General features: G+C 41.1%; 1 protein-coding gene across 5 annotated transcripts in view; it reads right to left on the bottom strand.

Moving 5' to 3' along the window:
• The window catches only part of LOC116949585 (uncharacterized), a 22,768-nt gene extending 4,095 nt beyond the window's left edge, over positions 1 to 18,673 (bottom strand). For 3 of the 5 annotated variants that reach the window (XM_076072445.1, XM_076072447.1, XM_076072448.1), the window contains exons 1-18: positions 17,625 to 18,673; positions 16,713 to 16,824; positions 15,439 to 15,528; positions 14,280 to 14,410; positions 13,083 to 13,135; positions 12,152 to 12,294; positions 11,224 to 11,310; positions 10,469 to 10,543; positions 9,848 to 9,903; positions 4,357 to 4,480; positions 3,367 to 3,449; positions 3,217 to 3,268; positions 2,707 to 2,770; positions 2,430 to 2,511; positions 1,974 to 2,041; positions 1,011 to 1,094; positions 820 to 874; positions 98 to 196 (exon numbers count right to left, since the gene is read on the bottom strand). In XM_076072445.1, coding sequence (XP_075928560.1) covers positions 139 to 196; positions 820 to 874; positions 1,011 to 1,094; positions 1,974 to 2,041; positions 2,430 to 2,511; positions 2,707 to 2,770; positions 3,217 to 3,268; positions 3,367 to 3,449; positions 4,357 to 4,480; positions 9,848 to 9,903; positions 10,469 to 10,543; positions 11,224 to 11,310; positions 12,152 to 12,294; positions 13,083 to 13,135; positions 14,280 to 14,410; positions 15,439 to 15,528; positions 16,713 to 16,824; positions 17,625 to 17,707 — 1,500 coding nt within the window. In that variant the 5' untranslated portion in view covers positions 17,708 to 18,673 and the 3' untranslated portion in view covers positions 98 to 138. The remainder of the gene's footprint in view (positions 1 to 97; positions 197 to 819; positions 875 to 1,010; positions 1,095 to 1,973; positions 2,042 to 2,429; positions 2,512 to 2,706; positions 2,771 to 3,216; positions 3,269 to 3,366; positions 3,450 to 4,356; positions 4,481 to 9,847; positions 9,904 to 10,468; positions 10,544 to 11,223; positions 11,311 to 12,151; positions 12,295 to 13,082; positions 13,136 to 14,279; positions 14,411 to 15,438; positions 15,529 to 16,712; positions 16,825 to 17,624) is intronic. The other 2 variants (XM_076072446.1, XM_076072449.1) reach the window with 2 other exon arrangements.

Genomic DNA, 18,673 nt, shown 5'->3' with positions numbered 1-18,673 from the left:
TGGAAAGTGAAAGACCCACAAGCATGGCACGTTTAGAAATCGAATTGCTATTTTTACCAAAACAATGGGTTGTTTTGGCTTGGTTTGCAAAACTTACCAACGAATTTCATGTAAACTTGATCCAGTTGTCAAACGCAGTTAAGCTTGTCCGTCGTGATCTGCTGCAAACTTTCTAGCGTCTTCTATGCGTTTACGACTGCACACAGAATATTTTGCAAAGTATATATGGCTGGAAACATTTCAAATCTTGCATAATAAAACATTCCCTTTTACATCATGCAGGCTCTTGAAATTGTGATAGCCTGGCATGTTAAAGCTTATTCTTGTATGGTCTGGCAGCAACCACTGCTTGAGAGGAACTAACAGGTCCCTGCAGGGTGGGCTGGTAGGACAAGTCTCTGCGCTGTCTATTTCTGATTTTACACCCAACAGCACGAGATTTCACTTCGTTAAAGTATTGAAAGGGGACGGACGGACACATTAATCTATTGCAGGCTGGTACACTCAGTTTACAACTTCGTTCCTACCAGTATAAATTAACTATGGAGAGTGACAGCGCTATCCTCCGGACAGTCTAGTCCCTTCACCTGATGAAGGCCGCGCATGTGGCCGAAAAGTCGTGAGAATATTGTGTTATTTTATTTTATCAATTTATTATTTTATTCTCATTATACATGACTTTACCGAAAGAACCAAAGAAGATGAATCCTTGCAGTCACGAAAGCTTTAAATCGGAAAAAAAACTATGGAGAGATTTCTCCGGATGTTCATCAGGCCTGCAGAAAATACTTATCCCTATCTGCATGTCACCGTGCTTACCTGCTGCACTGGCTGGAAGGCCTGGATGACTCCATTTCCTTATTGTTACTTGGTCCTGCGTAAAAAAAAACACTGAAAGCTCTTATCAATGTGTGGTTGCGCACTGGATATAGGTCTAAACATATACACATTGCTCCGTTTTGACTTTAAATCGTGCTACATTACAAAAGTTTTGCTAGTGTATGGTTGACCACATCTGTGTGATATCCATATCCAGTGTAGAGCCAGGTTCGTGCATGCTGATGTCCTGCCTCCCTCCACTCGGAACGTGTATCCTGGACAAATGAGCAGTGCTCGTATAAATAAAAAATATATATGTATTAGACCATCGGTCCTTACTAATATTGTTCAGTCGCATTTGTTTAAGCAAAAAAAAACCGACTGGTTCAACCGGCATCTTGTCAGCAGTTGGGCTTGTTACATGCTCATGGTTATAAGCAATTATTGGCAAGAGCATTCCATGTTCTAAAAGTAAAGAGTGGACTGCAAATGGTGAGGTTAATTGGTAATGGTATGTCGAGTGAGGTTGATAGTGTTCACTACATTAAAAGTGCTGCAATGTGCCTCCGGTCAAAGGCATGCGAATCGGTACTGCCGGTGTGAATGAGATACAGCATATTGTATTAATCAAACAACACATACAAATTAATGAAAACTAGATGATTTTTAAGAGCCCATATTTAAATATGCACAATTTACTGTTTAGTGGACTCCATGAAGTGCCCAGATAAGGTTGCCAATCCTGGATTGGCCAGGAGTCTGATTGGAATTAACATTGATTTCACGTGAACTTAAACAAAAACTATTTAAAAGCACCTCCGATTATCACGGTTGGCTACGTACGATGCAAAGGAAGTTCAACATGCAATCTGTGAGATTTCAATAGAATATTTATAAATATATCAATTGAATGCACAATTCATACAGAAGATACATTTTTAAAACGTAACGGTGTCATCTGATGGCGTTTTTCTTTCCCTTTGCAGCGTAATGCCAATACTTCATGTTGAGGTAAAACAAATCTCCCAGAATAGCCTCAGTCAAGAGTTGGCAACCCTATGCCCAGAGTATGGGAGTTCCCGCTTGCGTTGTTAATATTAAAACATTCGTGGATATTAACAGCAAAACCCCGATGTGTTAAAACAGTTCCCCACCTGATGTTGGTCTGGGTGGCGACACTTGGGGTAATGAGTTCACGACAAGGCACCTGACTTCATTGAACCTGCGTTGAACGAAGTGGGTCACGTGTTATAGGTCTTCGAACCACAAGGCACCAAACATTCACCTCGCTGCAGAAAAGTTATATTCTTCCTGGTCTTGGATCATTTTATTAACTGTTTTTATAAAAAAAATATTTTATATATTTACAACATACGAACTCGTGCATAATCTTACTAATTATAAAATGACATTAAAAAAATATTTAATGCATATTTTATTAAAAAAACTTAACATATTCGTTTTATTAAATGCTTAGCTTTTTTTATTGGCTGTGCCATTGAAGCAACCGATATAGAGGTGGGAAATGTCAAATTCCAACCGATGTGCAAATAATTGCAACAATATTAAAATGTCCTGTGGTTTATTTTATTTCAGTTTACGAAACAGACCTCTGCTGGAGAGACCTGAGTGTGGCTTCCATCTGCCCTTCCAAAGACTCCATCTGTCCCACAAGTTTCTGAGAAATCATTGCTGGCAGGAATTAAAAATAAAGTTAGATGCAGAACAATTCTGTATTGACACCTTTGCCAAATACACACTCATAAAAGCAACGCTTCCAGTGCCATGAAGGAAAACTGCTATATCTACATACAAAAATATACCGTAAAAGTACACAACTAGTTTTTTTCATGTTGACAAAATTGAGGTTAGTACCAAGAATCTTACCACTATTGGCAGTCATTGGCCTCGCGTTTATGGCTGCGGATTCTTGCTTTGATGTGACTGATACCTGGCAAGTACAGTTTCATCAGGACCATTATTAGGAATGTAATAATCAGTACTCTTGTCATCACTACTCATTGCTGTTACTGCAATCATTACTGACCATGACCGTCATCATCTATATCATTGGAGAAATCCCATAATACTCGTTAAAACAAATTGGCCAAACATGCCAATGTAAGATGTGCCAGTTAAGCTTTCCTGTATACTCTTTGGTTCTTTCGGTAAAGTCACGTAGGTAATAAATCAAATAAATCACGACGTTTCGGGCGCAACACGAGCATCCATCATCAGGTGGGAAAGCATGGTCTGCTGCTGTGGAAGACTTTTAAAACGTGATTTATTTTCTACCGTGACTTTACCGAAAGAACCAAAGAGTATGGATTCCTGCAGTCACGAAAGCTTCAAATCAAAACTTTCCTGTATAAAAAGGTAGTAATATTTAAATATTACCCCATCAAGTATCTCCACATGTGGGAGGATCTTGGTGAGCTCCTGCTGATACCTGTCACAACAAGACGACTTTAGAAGTGTTGTGGAACTTTTCGCAGTTTCATGTCATACAGCCACATGCTGTGCACTGTAGAGATGAGTCCAACGTACCTGCTGTGCTCAATGTTGGATGTGATTGCTGGATTTCCATTCACACACAGCTCCAGTAAGTTCATGCAGTTGCCTAAAAGTTTCTGAATAGCCAAAAAATTATGACTGCTGTGCAGGCGTCATTAATTCATTCAGAGGTGCCAACTGAGAATACATTTTGAACTCAAAAGCATGGCGAATGTTTCATTTTCGGATGTACACACTTCCACCACCAGTTTTGGTGAACAACAAATATATGTTACGCATAACATTTATGTGGCATCCCTGTAACCAGGGTTCAGTTTAATCATTAAAAATCCGTGGTTTTCTGCTCACCCTAATAAATGTAAGGCGCTCATAGCCCTGAGATGTTAATGGAATTGTTCCTACTACAGGAACAAGTCTATGACATTACAGTAATGCATTCAGTTTACAGAGGAATACTATTGAGTCTATCTAGCTTGAATCCATCTGCAGACCTATGACTTATACCTTTTATGTGCTCTTTCTCTGGTATTCTAGTTTCCTTCCACATACTAACACTTGTTAATAGAATTGGCCAATCACATCACGGCAGGCCCAAGTTAAAAACAAGTTGAGGGTCGGTGAGAACTTCCTGGGTAATTAAAGTGCGTTGTTATTACATATTTGACACTGAAGGATACAAAAGAGGTGAAAAAATATTTGTAAGGACATGTTTACTGGAACCATTTCATATCGCTGAGAGCACCACCAGCTTGTGTTTAATATTAAAAACAAATTATTTTTAGGGTGGATGGGTGACAGTTTATGATTATTATTTGGTTCAAATGCAATCGTAGCCACCTGTGTGCCAACACCAAATCGTTCGTGTGACGATTAAACATTTATGATGTCAAATGGTCATGAAACAATATTGGAAACACAAACCCAATCATTTGATTTTATTAACCCTGTGCTCAAAAATAGAAGCACCTGTTAGACTGACTATTACTGCAGGTTCATGAGCTCAAGTAACATTAAGGCACATACCAGGTCTTGCCAAGAGCTGACCAAATTGTTTGCAATGTTCAATGTCTCCAGAAGAGGGAACAGCTCAGAAATGTCTCCTATAGTCTGTATCTTGTTGCATGACAAGTCAAGGTCCTGCAAGGAGCTGGGAAACGGCAGACATCAAATTAGTACAGTCATACCTCGGTATACGACCGCTTTGGAATACGTAGAATTTGGTATATGTCGTGTTTTGACGAGAAAAAAAGTCTTGGGATACGACGCGCTTGCTAGAACTTGTATGGGTCGGGATGAGTCACCGCGTACACAATACTGTTACGGCTCTAATAAGCCGTAACAGTATTGTGTGGAATGACCAGACAATGTCACACTTCAGGAACAATCTTAGAAGGCAAAATCAAAATTCAATGGACAGGTTTTTAGTAAAACTCAAACCTGGTGAGCCTCGACCACGTTCAAGTCAAGAAAAAGACAGAAAAGAGAAAGAACCCCAGAATTTCAGCTTCCTGAAGTTTTAATGGAAGGGGACTCTCCTTCAAAAAAATAACATCTCCTCCTTCCCCCCTTCCCCACCACCATCCTCGTAGGCTATCAACTCTCAGCAAGGTAAAGGGATGTTAAATTTTATTTCAATTAATTTTATTTATGCATTTATTTTAATGTATGCATTTCAGTAATAAGTAGTGACTAAATTATCTTATGCAACCCCATTAATATATAATATGCCATATAAAATGTCATTTCTTATACTCTGGAACGGATTATTTCCTTTCCCTTTATTTATTATGGGAAAAATTCGTTTGGTAGACGTCACTTCCGGTATAAGTCTTCCCCCTTCTGGAACGAATTAACGACATATACCGAGGTACCACTGTACTTGTATATAATATTTCAGTATGTAAATGAGAGTTGAACTGGAAACCGGAATTAACAAAATTTCTATTTAAAGCTTTCCTGACTGCAAGGATTCATCTTCTTTGGTTCTTTCGGTAAAGTCACGTAGAATGAGAATAAAATAATAAAATAAAATAAGACAATCAAATTCTCACGACGTTTTGGCCACAACACAAGCAGCCTTCATCAGGTGACAAAGGAGTTTAAGTATCAAAACAGGAGAATTTAGCATTGAAATAGCTGAGGGATTAGCTTGTGACAGAAATAGCTATGTTAAAGTCAGAGTTTACCTATCAACAGAAGCATTTAGTATATGGACGCTAAAGGCCTCCAACTACCCAACTTTCATACAGTAAACCGATGAGAAAATAACTAAGCTGAGGGATTAGCAAGCCAACCGGCTACCATGAGAGATTCGTTCATGAGGCCATCCACATATACAAGAACAGAGACCATTTCAACCGAGAAGATGGATTCTGGCTTAGTAACCATTGGAAAGATGTTTTAAACCATTTCGGTTCTTAATTAATTGTATCTTACGGTGACCGTCAGACCGCAGCTCTTTCGCTGGCATTACCTTACCTATTTGCCATGTGATTAATAGCTCAGCTTATTGAAGAACATATTAAGTACATTTATTATATTGATGTAATACAGACCCAGTTTTTCACATCGGTTTACTGTATGATAGTTGGGTAGTTGGAGGCCTTTAGCGTCCATATACTAAATGCCTCGGTTGATAGGTAAACTTTGACTCTAACATAGTTATTTCTGTCACAAGCTAATCCCTCAGCTATTTCAATGCTAAATTCTCCTACTTTGATACTTAAACTCCTTTGTCAAGACGTTTCATGCCTCTCACCGAGCTTAAAAGACACTCATATAGTGTATTGTATACCCAGTTCCTTTGTGATTAATAGCCCAGTTTATTGAAGAATATATTAAGTACATTTATTATATTATGTAATATAGACTTAGTTATTTTCACATCGGTTTACAGCATGATAGTTGGGTAGTTGGAGGCCTTTAGCGTCCATATACTAATGCCTCTGTTGATAGGTAAACTCTGACTTTAACATAGCTATTTCTGTCACAAGCTAATCCCTCAGCTATTTCAATGCTAAATTCTCCTGTTTTGATACTTAAACTCCTTTGTCAAGAGGTTTCACGCCTCTCACCGAGCTTAAAAAGATGCTACGAATCTTAACAATGCTCATTGGAGCACTGCCGTCCCGACAGTTGTTCTTTCACCTGATGAAGGCTGCTTGTGTTGTGGCCGAAACGTCGTGAGAATTTTATTGTCTTATTTTATTATTTTATTCTTATTCTACGGAATTAACTACTTATTTTCTTGAACTGAAAAGCAAATTCAAATTAAATTTGTTCTGGAACGAAAAAATTAATTAAAATAATTTGGTGACAAGTATGAACAGCCATAATAAAAACTAAATTTAGATTAGATCGCGTAAATATATAAATGTGTCATTAAACCGGCCACCACCCGACACAGCCAATTAGTAAGGTTTGTCATGTAAACAAAACATGCCAATTCATTACTAGTACAACACACTGGTGTGTTGGAGAGCAAAGCCACAACATTTACAATCTGAGTACGACGTTTCGCCAGTAATTACAGCTAGCTTCATCAGGCGACAGCCAGATTTGTGGAGAAGAGCGGACAAGTGGTGTCATTACATCTACGCTCTATTTAAGGAACGAAACAGGAAGACTTCTCCACAAATGGTTAAAATAAATTAAAGAACTTTGTAGCATGGGGAGTTTTAAGTCGAAATGGGCACGATTCCTCCACCAATGCCACTTACTACCTATTAAACAAGAGGGCACAGCTGCAATCGCTCAGTGACCCCGTGAGGAAACTTGTGCACAGAGACAACTCGGCAGTCGGCAAAAGACTACAAGGTGAGACGGTGAAAGTCACTATACACACACAAACATAAACAGGGATAGAGCTGCCAATTTTGATGAATTGATCAATTACATCTTATACATACTTGACAATTAGTTTTTATTTGAAATGGTTATCGCATTACCTACAATTGCATTATTAAAGTAATGGTTTGCATTAGTGCTTACAACATACACACATTCAGCAATAAGCAAAATAAAAAGTTTTCGTCATTTTTTATTATACACTTCCGTGTGTCTTATCAATTTGTGTTTCTGTCTCTGAATCTCTGTCTGCTTTGCAATAAACATTGCACACGCAACCTTTGCTTTGCTGTTTTTAGCTCATCAAATATTAACTGGTGTACACCAGAACCAAAGAGTATGGTGTACACCGGCCTTAGAGTATGGTGTACACCAGAACCAAAGAGTATGGTGTACACCGGTGTTTAGAGTATGGTGTACACCAGAACCAAAGAGTATGGTGTACACTGGTGTTTAGAGTATGGTGTACACCGGTGTTTAGAGTATGGTGTACACCAGAACCAAAGAGTATGGTGTACACCAGAACCAAAGAGTATGGTGTACACCGGTGTTTAGAGTATGGTGTACACCAGTGTTTAGAGTATGGTGTACACCGTGTTTAAAGTATGGTGTACACCAGTGTTTACAGTATGGTGTACACCGGTGTTTAGAGTATGGTGTACACCAGAACCAAAGAGTATGGTGTACACCGGTGTTTAGAGTATGGTGTACACCGGTGTTTAGAGTATGGTGTACACCACTGTTTAGAGTATGGTGTACACCGGTGTGTAGAGTATGGTGTACACCAGAACCAAAGAGTATGGTGTACACCGGTGTTTAGAGTATGGTGTACACCGGTGTTTAGAGTATGGTGTACACCAGAACCAAAGAGTATGGTGTACACTGGTGTTTAGAGTATGGTGTACACCGGTGTTTAGAGTATGGTGTACACCAGCACCAAAGAGTATGGTGTACACCAGAACCAAAGAGTATGGTGTACACCGGTGTTTACAGTATGGTGTACACCAGTGTTTAGAGTATGGTGTACACCGTGTTTAAAGTATGGTGTACACCAGTGTTTACAGTATGGTGTACACCGGTGTTTAGAGTATGGTGTACACCAGAACCAAAGAGTATGGTGTACACCGGTGTTTAGAGTATGGTGTACACCGGTGTTTAGAGTATGGTGTACACCACTGTTTAGAGTATGGTGTACACCGGTGTGTAGAGTATGGTGTACACCAGAACCAAAGAGTATGGTGTACACCGGTGTTTAGAGTATGGTGTACACCGGTGTTTACAGTATGGTGTACACCGGTGTTTACAGTATGGTGTACACTGGTGTTTAGAGTATGGTGTACACCGGTGTTTAGAGTATGGTGTACACCGGTGTTTACAGTATGGTGTACACCGGTGTTTACAGTATGGTGTACACCGGTGTTTACAGTATGGTGTACACCGGTGTTTACAGTATGGTGTACACCGGTGTTTACAGTATGGTGTACACTGGTGTTTAGAGTATGGTGTACACCGGTGTTTAGAGTATGGTGTACACCGGTGTTTACAGTATGGTGTACACCGGTGTTTACAGTATGGTGTACACCGGTGTTTACAGTATGGTGTACACCGGTGTTTACAGTATGGTGTACACCGGTGTTTACAGTATGGTGTACACTGGTGTTTAGAGTATGGTGTACACCGGTGTTTAGAGTATGGTGTACACCGGTGTTTACAGTATGGTGTACACCAGTGTTTACAGTATGGTGTACACCGGAGTTTAGAGTATGGTGTACACCGGTGTTTACAGTATGGTGTACACCGGTGTTTACAGTATGGTGTACACCGGTGTTTACAGTATGGTGTACACCGGTGTTTAGAGTATGGTGTACACCAGTGTTTACAGTATGGTGTACAGCGGTGTTTACAGTATGGTGTACACCGGTGTTTATAATATGGTTAACCTAACCCGCACCTGAAAATAAATCGGTGAGACTCACTGTTGTGTTGTCTGTACGAAGTGAAGACATTCACAGGGCTATGAGTGAAACGAGGTCCCCTCTGGCACGCCTCACATTTACATTCTACACGTGTCTTTACTAAAGTACTCTGGAAAGACCTTTGTGGCATGCCCTGATGTGAGGTGTTAAATTGGAGCGAGCCACCTACTGTATCTGTAACCGCTTTGATTACACCCATTCCAAATCTACTGCAGATCGGCCTTTGTTAGGTTACAACTGCTGTGCCGCTTTACATGTCGTGGGTGCACGTGCGACGTGCCAACCATCAGAGCTCGACTACTCATGACTGAATTCTAACGGCAACATTTCCTCACACGACAGCTTCACCCTGCAGGAATTACAATGTCATGGGGAAGTGAGCTTTTTGGTTCTATTCGGTAAAGTCACGTAGGTAAAAAATAAAATAACAAAAATCACGACGTTTCGGCCACAACACAAGTGGCCTTCATCAGGTGAAGGGACCGTGCTGTCATGAGGACAGCGTGACTTTACCGAATAGAACCAAAGAGTATGGATCCTTGCAGTCACGAAAGCTTCAAATCTAGAAGTGAGCTTTTGTTTTACCAGAGTCTACCTTCTGTTGTACAGTGGATTATTATATCTATTTGCAGAAATAGGCAACTGGGTATGCAAACACATTAAAATGCAGCACCAGTGCTCATGACACTCACCTTAAGATTCCAAACGATTCAAGGCTACTTAGAACATTTCCTGATAGATTCAGTGCCTGTGCAGGATACCAATCAACAAAAAACACAATCACGTTACAAGCATAACATATTTCATGCATTCGTACAACAGTGCACTACATAGTGGTCATGTTTTCTACGTGGAGTTGTGTAATTTAGATAGTCAACATTGGAACAAGGCTTAGAACTATCATAAAAATGGTTAACGGGATCACGATAATGATGGTAAGTGATGAAAAAGTGATGAAAAACTGTTAACTTTTTGTGGTAAACCAAAATAAGATCAGAACAAGTGTGTCAATTCATATACTGTTATGTAAGACATGCATTGGTCTAGTATAATATATTATGGAAAAGCATTGTCACAAATAAACAAGATGTGCCCATCAAATTACGATAACAATAATAAAGAGTTGCGAGTCACAAGATTCGCAATGGTATTTTCATATTAGAGCATTATTCCTGGCCAGGTAACACAAATAAATAAAACGGTTTAACACATAAAGCCAGCAGGTTATTGCTGATTACACGTATAATCTATAAAGTTATTTAGGAGAGCAAAGCACCGCCATGTAAGTACATTACAATGAATACCAGACTCACATTTAGGTGCTTGGGAAGGCTGATTTGATGAACAGCCTGTGTTATTCTGTTGTCGGAGAGGTCCAGAACCTTCAGCTGCAATGCAAGTCACACATGGCATTTCATGTCGATGCCAGCAAGGGGGCACACACTGTCAACAATGGACCGTGCCTCTCAGCTGTGCCCTTCCTGACATATATATGGACAAATAAATGATCCTCTACATTGTAATACGTATTTCATACCCAGCAATTGCTGTTCCTTTAACAATAGACAATAGACATGTTAATTTCATTCAATACTTTATTAATCCGTTTTATATTCCACTTACAATGTTTTACCTGTGGTACACCATGGGGAGAAGAGTTAAGGATATAATGCATGGAAACATATGAGAAAGGATAGGAAAATAAGGGGAAAAGGATGGAAAGGGAATGAAAAAACGTGACCAATGGGTCAGGAAAGATGAGGATAGGAAGGAAGAGGCTACATAAGGGTCTCAACACTGAAGGTAGGAGCATCTGTTCTCACAGGGGGTGGAGAGAGGGGAGGGATTCAGAGTGGGGGTGGCCACACAGAAGTCACGTGATTTACAGGAGACTTTGAGATGATTTAGAGGTTAGTTTGGAATACCACTCTTTTGTATCGATTTATTTATTTTTACCAAAAACTGCACATTGTTATGCATGTTCTCTCTACATGAGCTAGCCCTGGTGTAACAATGTGGTATCAAATACAATAATTTGACTGAAGGAGAGAAGAAGATCCACACTTACTTGCTCACAGCAGCTGAGCCCTGGGATGTCACTCAGCTGATTTCCACATGCCTGGAGCTCTTCAAGACTCGGCAGAACAGACACCGCCTAAGGGTCCATACAATACAATGACGTTTTTACAAAGCAAATCAAGTAGAAAATATATTTCTGGATAATGCGCACAACTATAACATGCAAACAGAGACAACTGATTAAGTGTGGAAAACACACATGGACTTTTACAATAAATCTGTTTATTAAAAAAAAATTAAAACAGGATTATGAATGAGAAGAGGGAGATTGGAATAACGTTTTTACAGAGCCAATAAGGTACATGCAACAGAGAAGAAATATTATTTTAGTTGTATTTAAAAAATGGGATGGAGAAATGCATAAAGTAAGGGAGACAGCCACTGCAGATGGCAGTCAACGTTCAAATGGACGGACAGCCAATACAGAAATTTGAGATTTGGTAGAATGTGCTCTGTAAAAATACACACTCCTACTTATACATGCTAAAGTGTATATATGTACATTCACTTACATATTATCTGCTCTTGTCATTAAATGTGCCCTGACTCGATTTACAGATCTATGCAAAAGTATATCCACTTATCTGTGCTTATCTGCAGATATGACCTTACCACAAATGACCAAAAATTGTAATTTAATCCTGTTACTTGAATTAATCCAAGGTTGTGCACGTGGATTAGAGGAAGAAAATGCGCAGAGAAGCATGGACAATAAAATCCACCAACAGCAGCACCGGAGTCAGCGCTGATTAAAGAAGCTCCTTCTGCACGTGTGCAATCAAGTGTTGTGCACTTACAGTACCCATTCTACACTAAGCAAAAATAACTCACAAATGACCGTCAACATGCAGCCAACTAACTGTTCGTTTGTATGAGCAAAGCAGCAGCGTCCCTGCCGAAGCTGTGCAGCCACTCACCGTGATGTCAGTAAGCTGGTTGTGGCTGATATCGAGTGTGTGCAGGCTGCTCAGCTGAGCTACTTCTTTGGGCGACAGCTGGGACAGACGGTTGCTGTCCAGCCTCAACTCCTTTAACTTCTGCTTGCCTTCCAAAGCGGTGCCTATGCACGCGTGCACGTAGTGCAACACAACAGTGTAAGTGAAAGGAACTTCAACGAAAATGTGAGGGTGGCAAACAATGATAGAACTCATTGGAACCTCCTTTGCCAGTAGCAAAATATGATAATTATCATAAATTCTTACCCCGAGCTCTCATACTCTGATGGTGGATTGTCTTTGAGTTGTGCGCCTTTTGGCGTCATCTGGTCCAACACCGTGTGAGACTAGGCTCTAAGGAAAGCTGTCTCGGGTGTGGACCAATCAATTTCAAGGACAGTGCATACATTATCAGAGTTATGTTTTTTGTTTGCATTCCGACCGCAGGTATTGTGGTCAATGCAAACATGACTCCTTGTAAAAAATAGTGTCAGTTTTGTTGCCAGATAAAAGGGTAAAAAAACAATCATCAATTATAGAATTGCAACACATGGAATACCACGTCTGTTTTTCAATGACAGATTATAACTAATGACGCACTCGTTATTGTACTGTATTTTGTTTTTTTTCTCATATGCTTGTCATCTTAGATAATGTAGGTAGAATGTATACAAGCTAGAATATAACTTAAGATGTATATCTCAGAGCAAAGAATGTATTATTATGCCATGGCAGATGAAACAAAAATAGATTTTATGCAAAAAATCACACACTCATATGCAGTGTCATCAAGTTTGACTGCAAGTACGGTAGGGGTTAGGTATAGAAACATAAATTAATGAAGAAACCAAGTGGTTATTAACGATGTAAAATAAATATATATGAAACACAATATACTCGTGTAATCAGTTACCTATTTTGATGATTTGGTTGTGTTGGAGATGTAAAATTTGAAGTTCATTGAGCCTGAAAAAATATGGAAATTCACAAAAGCTGCTCAATAACAAAATGGTCACGTATGCAATCATGGGGTGGTAACAAGGCTTGCTGGTAGCACATTTACTATCTATTGCAGAGGTTTGTGGTTCGATTCCAGAATGCCACCGTGGTTAATACTGTGGGTGATTTAACCATAAAATGTGTGCCGTCTGCTTAGCAACGAACATTACAGATGCTGTGATGTCATTCAAAGAAAATAAAGCCATTGTGTGCTGGCACCATGGTCAAAATTGCCCATATTTTATAAATCACTAGCAAATTATATAGTCAAGGAACACAGCAATTGTCAACCCTTATGTGAAAACTTGGTAGGACCTTCCTGAGACTCACCGAGCATTACCTGGGTCATAAAATCATAAATAATATAAAATTCACCTCTGCAAAAAAACCTTTATCCCCAAAGTCACAGCTGCTCTGTACCCACAAGTCTAAATAAGACCACATCACCCCAATCTTCAGATCCCACCATGAGCTACCAATCCTATCTCAGTCAACTAAAATATATGCTTTCATCTGACTCAAAATCCCGCATCAACTTATTCTTGTCTAACTCTCCAATATGTTTATCTCCTCACCATCCTGTGAATATAAACCAGCAACACAAACCTATCAAAACCCGCTGTTATAACACTCGATTTCTTTCATCTGACCATTTACACTGTTAGCTCAATTTTCTCTTCAGGAATCTTATGCTTTCCTCTTCCCCCATCTACCTATCCTAGTGTTTTATTCCATCACAAGGCACCAATGTTACATCCTCCAGTTCCTAACCTCCTGTTTCCCATAATCTCATGTAGCATATTAATTTTTCTGAACAGCATTATAAGATGTGGTCACCTTTACACACTTAATAAACACACATTGTATTGAATTGTGAACTTTCCCAAAGAGTGCACAACTGTAAAAAAACCGGTGGTGATGCATAAGTTTATATCCCAAATTGTCCTTATACACTAATTAAAACAACTGGTATGAAGTCAATATTCAATTCAATTGCAGGAGGATAACAACTATGATGCTATTCTATGTCTACAGCACGGGGTACACATTGTACATATAGACAGAACATTATCTTACACTGCACCACCAAGCATATGCACACACGTCTTACCGGCTGAGGTTCTGAATAATGGTTATCTTGTTTCCATACAACTTGAGTTCCCTGAGGTCTTTCAGGTGCTCCAACCCTTCAATAGACTTGATGTAGTTGCAGGAAAGATCCAATGACCTCAGCCGTGTAAACTGTGCATACACCACACGTTTGGTCCCTGTTCAAGTCCAGGCTCAATAACTTCATTTTTCCCTTTTGCCTTACATACGCCCACTGTTTATGTATAGCGTCTTAAGGTGTAGTTACATTCCATGTTATACTGGTAGGAACCTCCTAGTTACACCAGCCCACAGGGGATTATTGTGTCCGTCCGTCCGTCGTGCATCCAAAATTGGAGGAGAGGGGCTGGGTGGAGAGGGGCTGGGTGGGGAGGGTGGGGGGGGGGCTGGGTGGGGAGGGTGGGGCTGGATAGGGAGGGGAGGGTGGGGAGGGGCTGGGTGGGGAGGGTGGGGAGGGGCTGGGTGGGGAGGGTGGGGAGGGGGTGGGTGGGGGGTGGGAGGGGTGGGGCTGGGTGGGGAGGAGCTGGTCACCCCGTGGTGCCCTTATAAAACTCAACGTTTAACCTACTCACGCCGGCTTGTGCCCGCCCTCACAGTCGGGCATATTTGCGGAATACACCACGTGGTGCCGCCATTGACCCTGGCCATTGACCGAGCAACCCAACGTTACTACCAGCTCCCTCCACAGGAATGTGTTATAGGGTACATTCAAATTGTACTGCACTGTAACCTTCCTTCGTTAAGTATTGTGTATCGTGTATACTACGGTGTTACTGGAACAAAAAGAAGTCACCTTTGTTCAAATGGTCAAATAAAGAAAGCAATGGGGGAATTATGGCGACAATTCTCTTAGGATAAAACAGGTCACGAAACTTTAAATATTGTAGCACTGTGCCAGTGCATCTCTAACATTCATAAAAAATATGATTTATGCATTGATGCATGACTAATTAAGCTTGGTATACATGTAACTCATTCTTATTGCATATTATCTGCCACTGTTATTAACATAATTTTTTGCTATATTACAGTACTGGAAAATTCACCACTGTAGTTTTAGAGGATGATGATTATTGTGTTTTTAAGAACCCAAGACAAGGTATAAGATTATAACTTTAAAAAGGCAATGCACCCTCTGTAAATGCAAGGATGACACTGACCTTTTCCAGGTTTTCTATTTTCTTGATGCCTTCTGCATGCAGCTCTAGGGTGTAAATTTTACTGAAGCTGGCCTCGTGGGCTTGGACTAGCTGCAAAACAATTACAAACAATACAATGAAAAGAGCCCAATACGCTGCAATGTTAAAACTTCTACGATTATTCCAAACATGTTTAAAAAGGAGAAAACCATTACACCACCGAAAGCTTCAAATCAAGATTACACCACCAGTTAGTCTTCAGGCAAGTACACAAGGGGCCAATCCATATAGAGCATTTTACAAAGCCTACATAGTAGGCTGATGTTACTCTGGATGATACACAAACCTCATACAGAACATGTGTTTAAATACATTAATCATTAACACGAATATGCTATGGCTCATCACTTTGGAAATACTGTACCAGAAAAGTATATGCTTTTATGTAATTTTTTTTCACTGAATCTTTTCAATGCGCATTCAAAGGAGTCTCTTAACTGATGAAGGATACGATGTTTAGAAATGTTTTATCAATCTGGTAGCTTTTCATCCATCCTCTTGTACCTGACAAAGACAGTATCTGTACTGTGAATGCGTGGAGTGTACAATAGCTGCCTATCCAAACACTGCATCCATATCTGGCATGTTTCAGAATTGTATCTATCCAACCTCTGGGCTTTTTGGCTGGTGCTTATCTTTGTAAATTCCCCATGGCTCAAACTATACTGTCGACGGTGGATAGGCAGGTATGAGTGGCATTTGAGCAAAGCACTATCGCTTCAGTGCGTCATCCTTATTGCCGTGATATTCCACTGCTAATGCACCTCACAGGAATAAGTCAATTACTGTAATTCTCTTTAATGCCATACTCACACATCTGTAATACAGTGTCAATAAACTGCTGGAGGGAGGGCATCCCATCGCCGTGTTGGTCATGGTGGTTGCACAGTACTACACTCCATCAGTGCGGGTTGGTGAAGGGGGAGAGACCCAAGACCGATTTAGATATCATTCGACAATGACGCTGGCCGTGTCCGGGAATCAAACTCAGGCGGCCGTGTTCTTAGAGCAGTACACGTCACCACTGTGATACTTGCTCCTCCTCAGTGTCAACCAGCTTAATTGAGATATCTAATTGCTACGTTTAAGCAAATGACGTCAGTTTAGTGACCATGGTGATTACGATTAACTAAAGTGCTTCGTTGTCTGCAACACACTTCTCCTTCGGATAACTTGCCTACAATACAGATGCAGGTAAACAGACGGGTGCATCGAAGAGGAGACGGCAACCTCACCAGATGATGTGGGTCTATAACACCCGCAGTCCGGCTTGTGGCAACTCCAATGCCCCTCTTCTCTGCCAAGCCCTTGGTATCCGGGCGACTCCGTGACCGCCAACTTGCAAACCTGGTCAACATCAGCCACGTGAATCCTGCAAGTCGTGTACGTGGTGCAAGAGCACTGCTGGGCGAGGGCCTCCCTCACCGTGCGAGCAGAGGGAGATTCAAAAGGCCATGTATATATGTTGGACTTCTTTCGCACCGTACGTAGCCAACCGTGCTAATCGGGGGTGCGGGGGGGAAGGCCAACAAACTAAACACAAGTAATTGGCCGTCATTTATTTCGCTGGTCAATGCGGGTGGGTTAAGGCAAGGCGTATAATATAGTACAATTTTATGCACTGCCCTCTGCTGACAACATTCAGTAATCTTTGTATTTTAAATGCCGAGTCTACGGGCTCGATATTTTTGTTAGTTTCTGCCATAACTTGTTTTGAAGTGATCGTTGCTTTGGGTTTTTTGCACGATTGCAATTCATTGTTTACACAAGCAGCGTCCACTTTAGGCCTGGTTTATTATCATACAGCAGTATGATGGGTGATCATACCATGCTTATGAAAAGGGCATGCCTAAAAACAAATTAACTTTAAAAAAATCTAATGTCCACGCACAGGACGTGGCGTGAAAAAGTAAAAGTATACTCTACATGAGCGAATAGTATACCCTCCGGTACTCATTCATTCATTATCGCTATGGTAAATCCACTGCTGGATGAAGGCCTCATTCCACAGTCCACGCATGAACCTGCACATGAGTTCAGGTCACCATCGCTCCTCCGTCTCATCTGTACACATAACATTATTTTTTTGTAAAAAAAAAAAGAGGTTAAATAATAACTTGCGGTGAGTGAGTTGAATTAACCCTTACCTGCTTAATGTTGCTGCCGCTTGCCCAGATGCCCATGCTCGCGGGCGAGGAGCACACGGGCTTACACTGCATTTAGCCTCCATTTGGCCTTTTAAATGCACACCTATAAACACGTGTGCACCTTGCGCTTACAGATGTCGCGTTGAATCGCGCTGCTACAATTGAATATAAACGCCGCGACCGCTGGCAACACAGCGACGAGGGTTCAACCCGGCGCAGGATGCAAGCCACAAGATGAAGCTGCAGACCCCGCAAATCGCTCTGTTAGAAGCCCTCTACAGTACTGTATTTGGCCTACTCTTCCTTCAAGAGGCGGCTCTGTTAGAAGCCCTCTAGAGGAGAGGACTTGGCCTACTCTTCCTTCAAGAGGCGGCTCTGTTAGAAGCCCTCTAGAGTACTGTATTTGGCCTACTCTTCCTTCAAGAGGCGGCTCTGTTAGAAGCCCTCTACAGTACTGTATTTGGCCTACTCTTCCTTCAAGAGGCGGCTGTTAGAAGCCCTCTAGAGTACTGTATTTGGCCTACTCTTCCTTCAGGAGGCGGCTCTGTTAGAAACCCTCTACAGTACTGTATTTGGCCTACTCTTCCTTCAACACTTTACCTCACCGCGCCTGACCTGCCGACCGACCTACGTGGAACCCGTTTATAATTCTGAAACCCGCATATTGAAACGTTCCGTTTTAATTTGTCTTTTTACACGCAATTGCCAGCACCGTGTCAAGTCGAGTGGCCGTCTAATTAAACCCGATTCGCTTAAAGTTAATTACCAGACGACGTTGTTGTTGTTACGGGCAGGCTTCACGCTAGGTCGACAAGGCCTACATCGCTCTCTTATTTCTTTACCGTTCATTTAAAGCGACGCGCTCGTAGCTTCAACACGGCCAGACTCGTCGCGAGTATCACGATTAACGGGGGGTTGTTGTGTTTTAAATTCGTCCAGAACGTCAACAGTGTGAGGATGAGCGACGTGAAGAAGTGAACCCGGGCGCGTCGCGGCCTCGCCGCTCGCGTCTCCCAGCAACGCCGGTTGCCATGGAGACACAACTAAAG

Source organism: Petromyzon marinus, chromosome 37 (assembly GCF_048934315.1).
Source record: "Petromyzon marinus isolate PM22_M1 ecotype Great Lakes invasive population chromosome 37, UKy_Petmar_22M1.pri1.0, whole genome shotgun sequence".
Classification (NCBI taxonomy): domain Eukaryota; kingdom Metazoa; phylum Chordata; class Hyperoartia; order Petromyzontiformes; family Petromyzontidae; genus Petromyzon; species Petromyzon marinus.
This window is presented reverse-complemented; position numbering and strand designations above follow the sequence as displayed.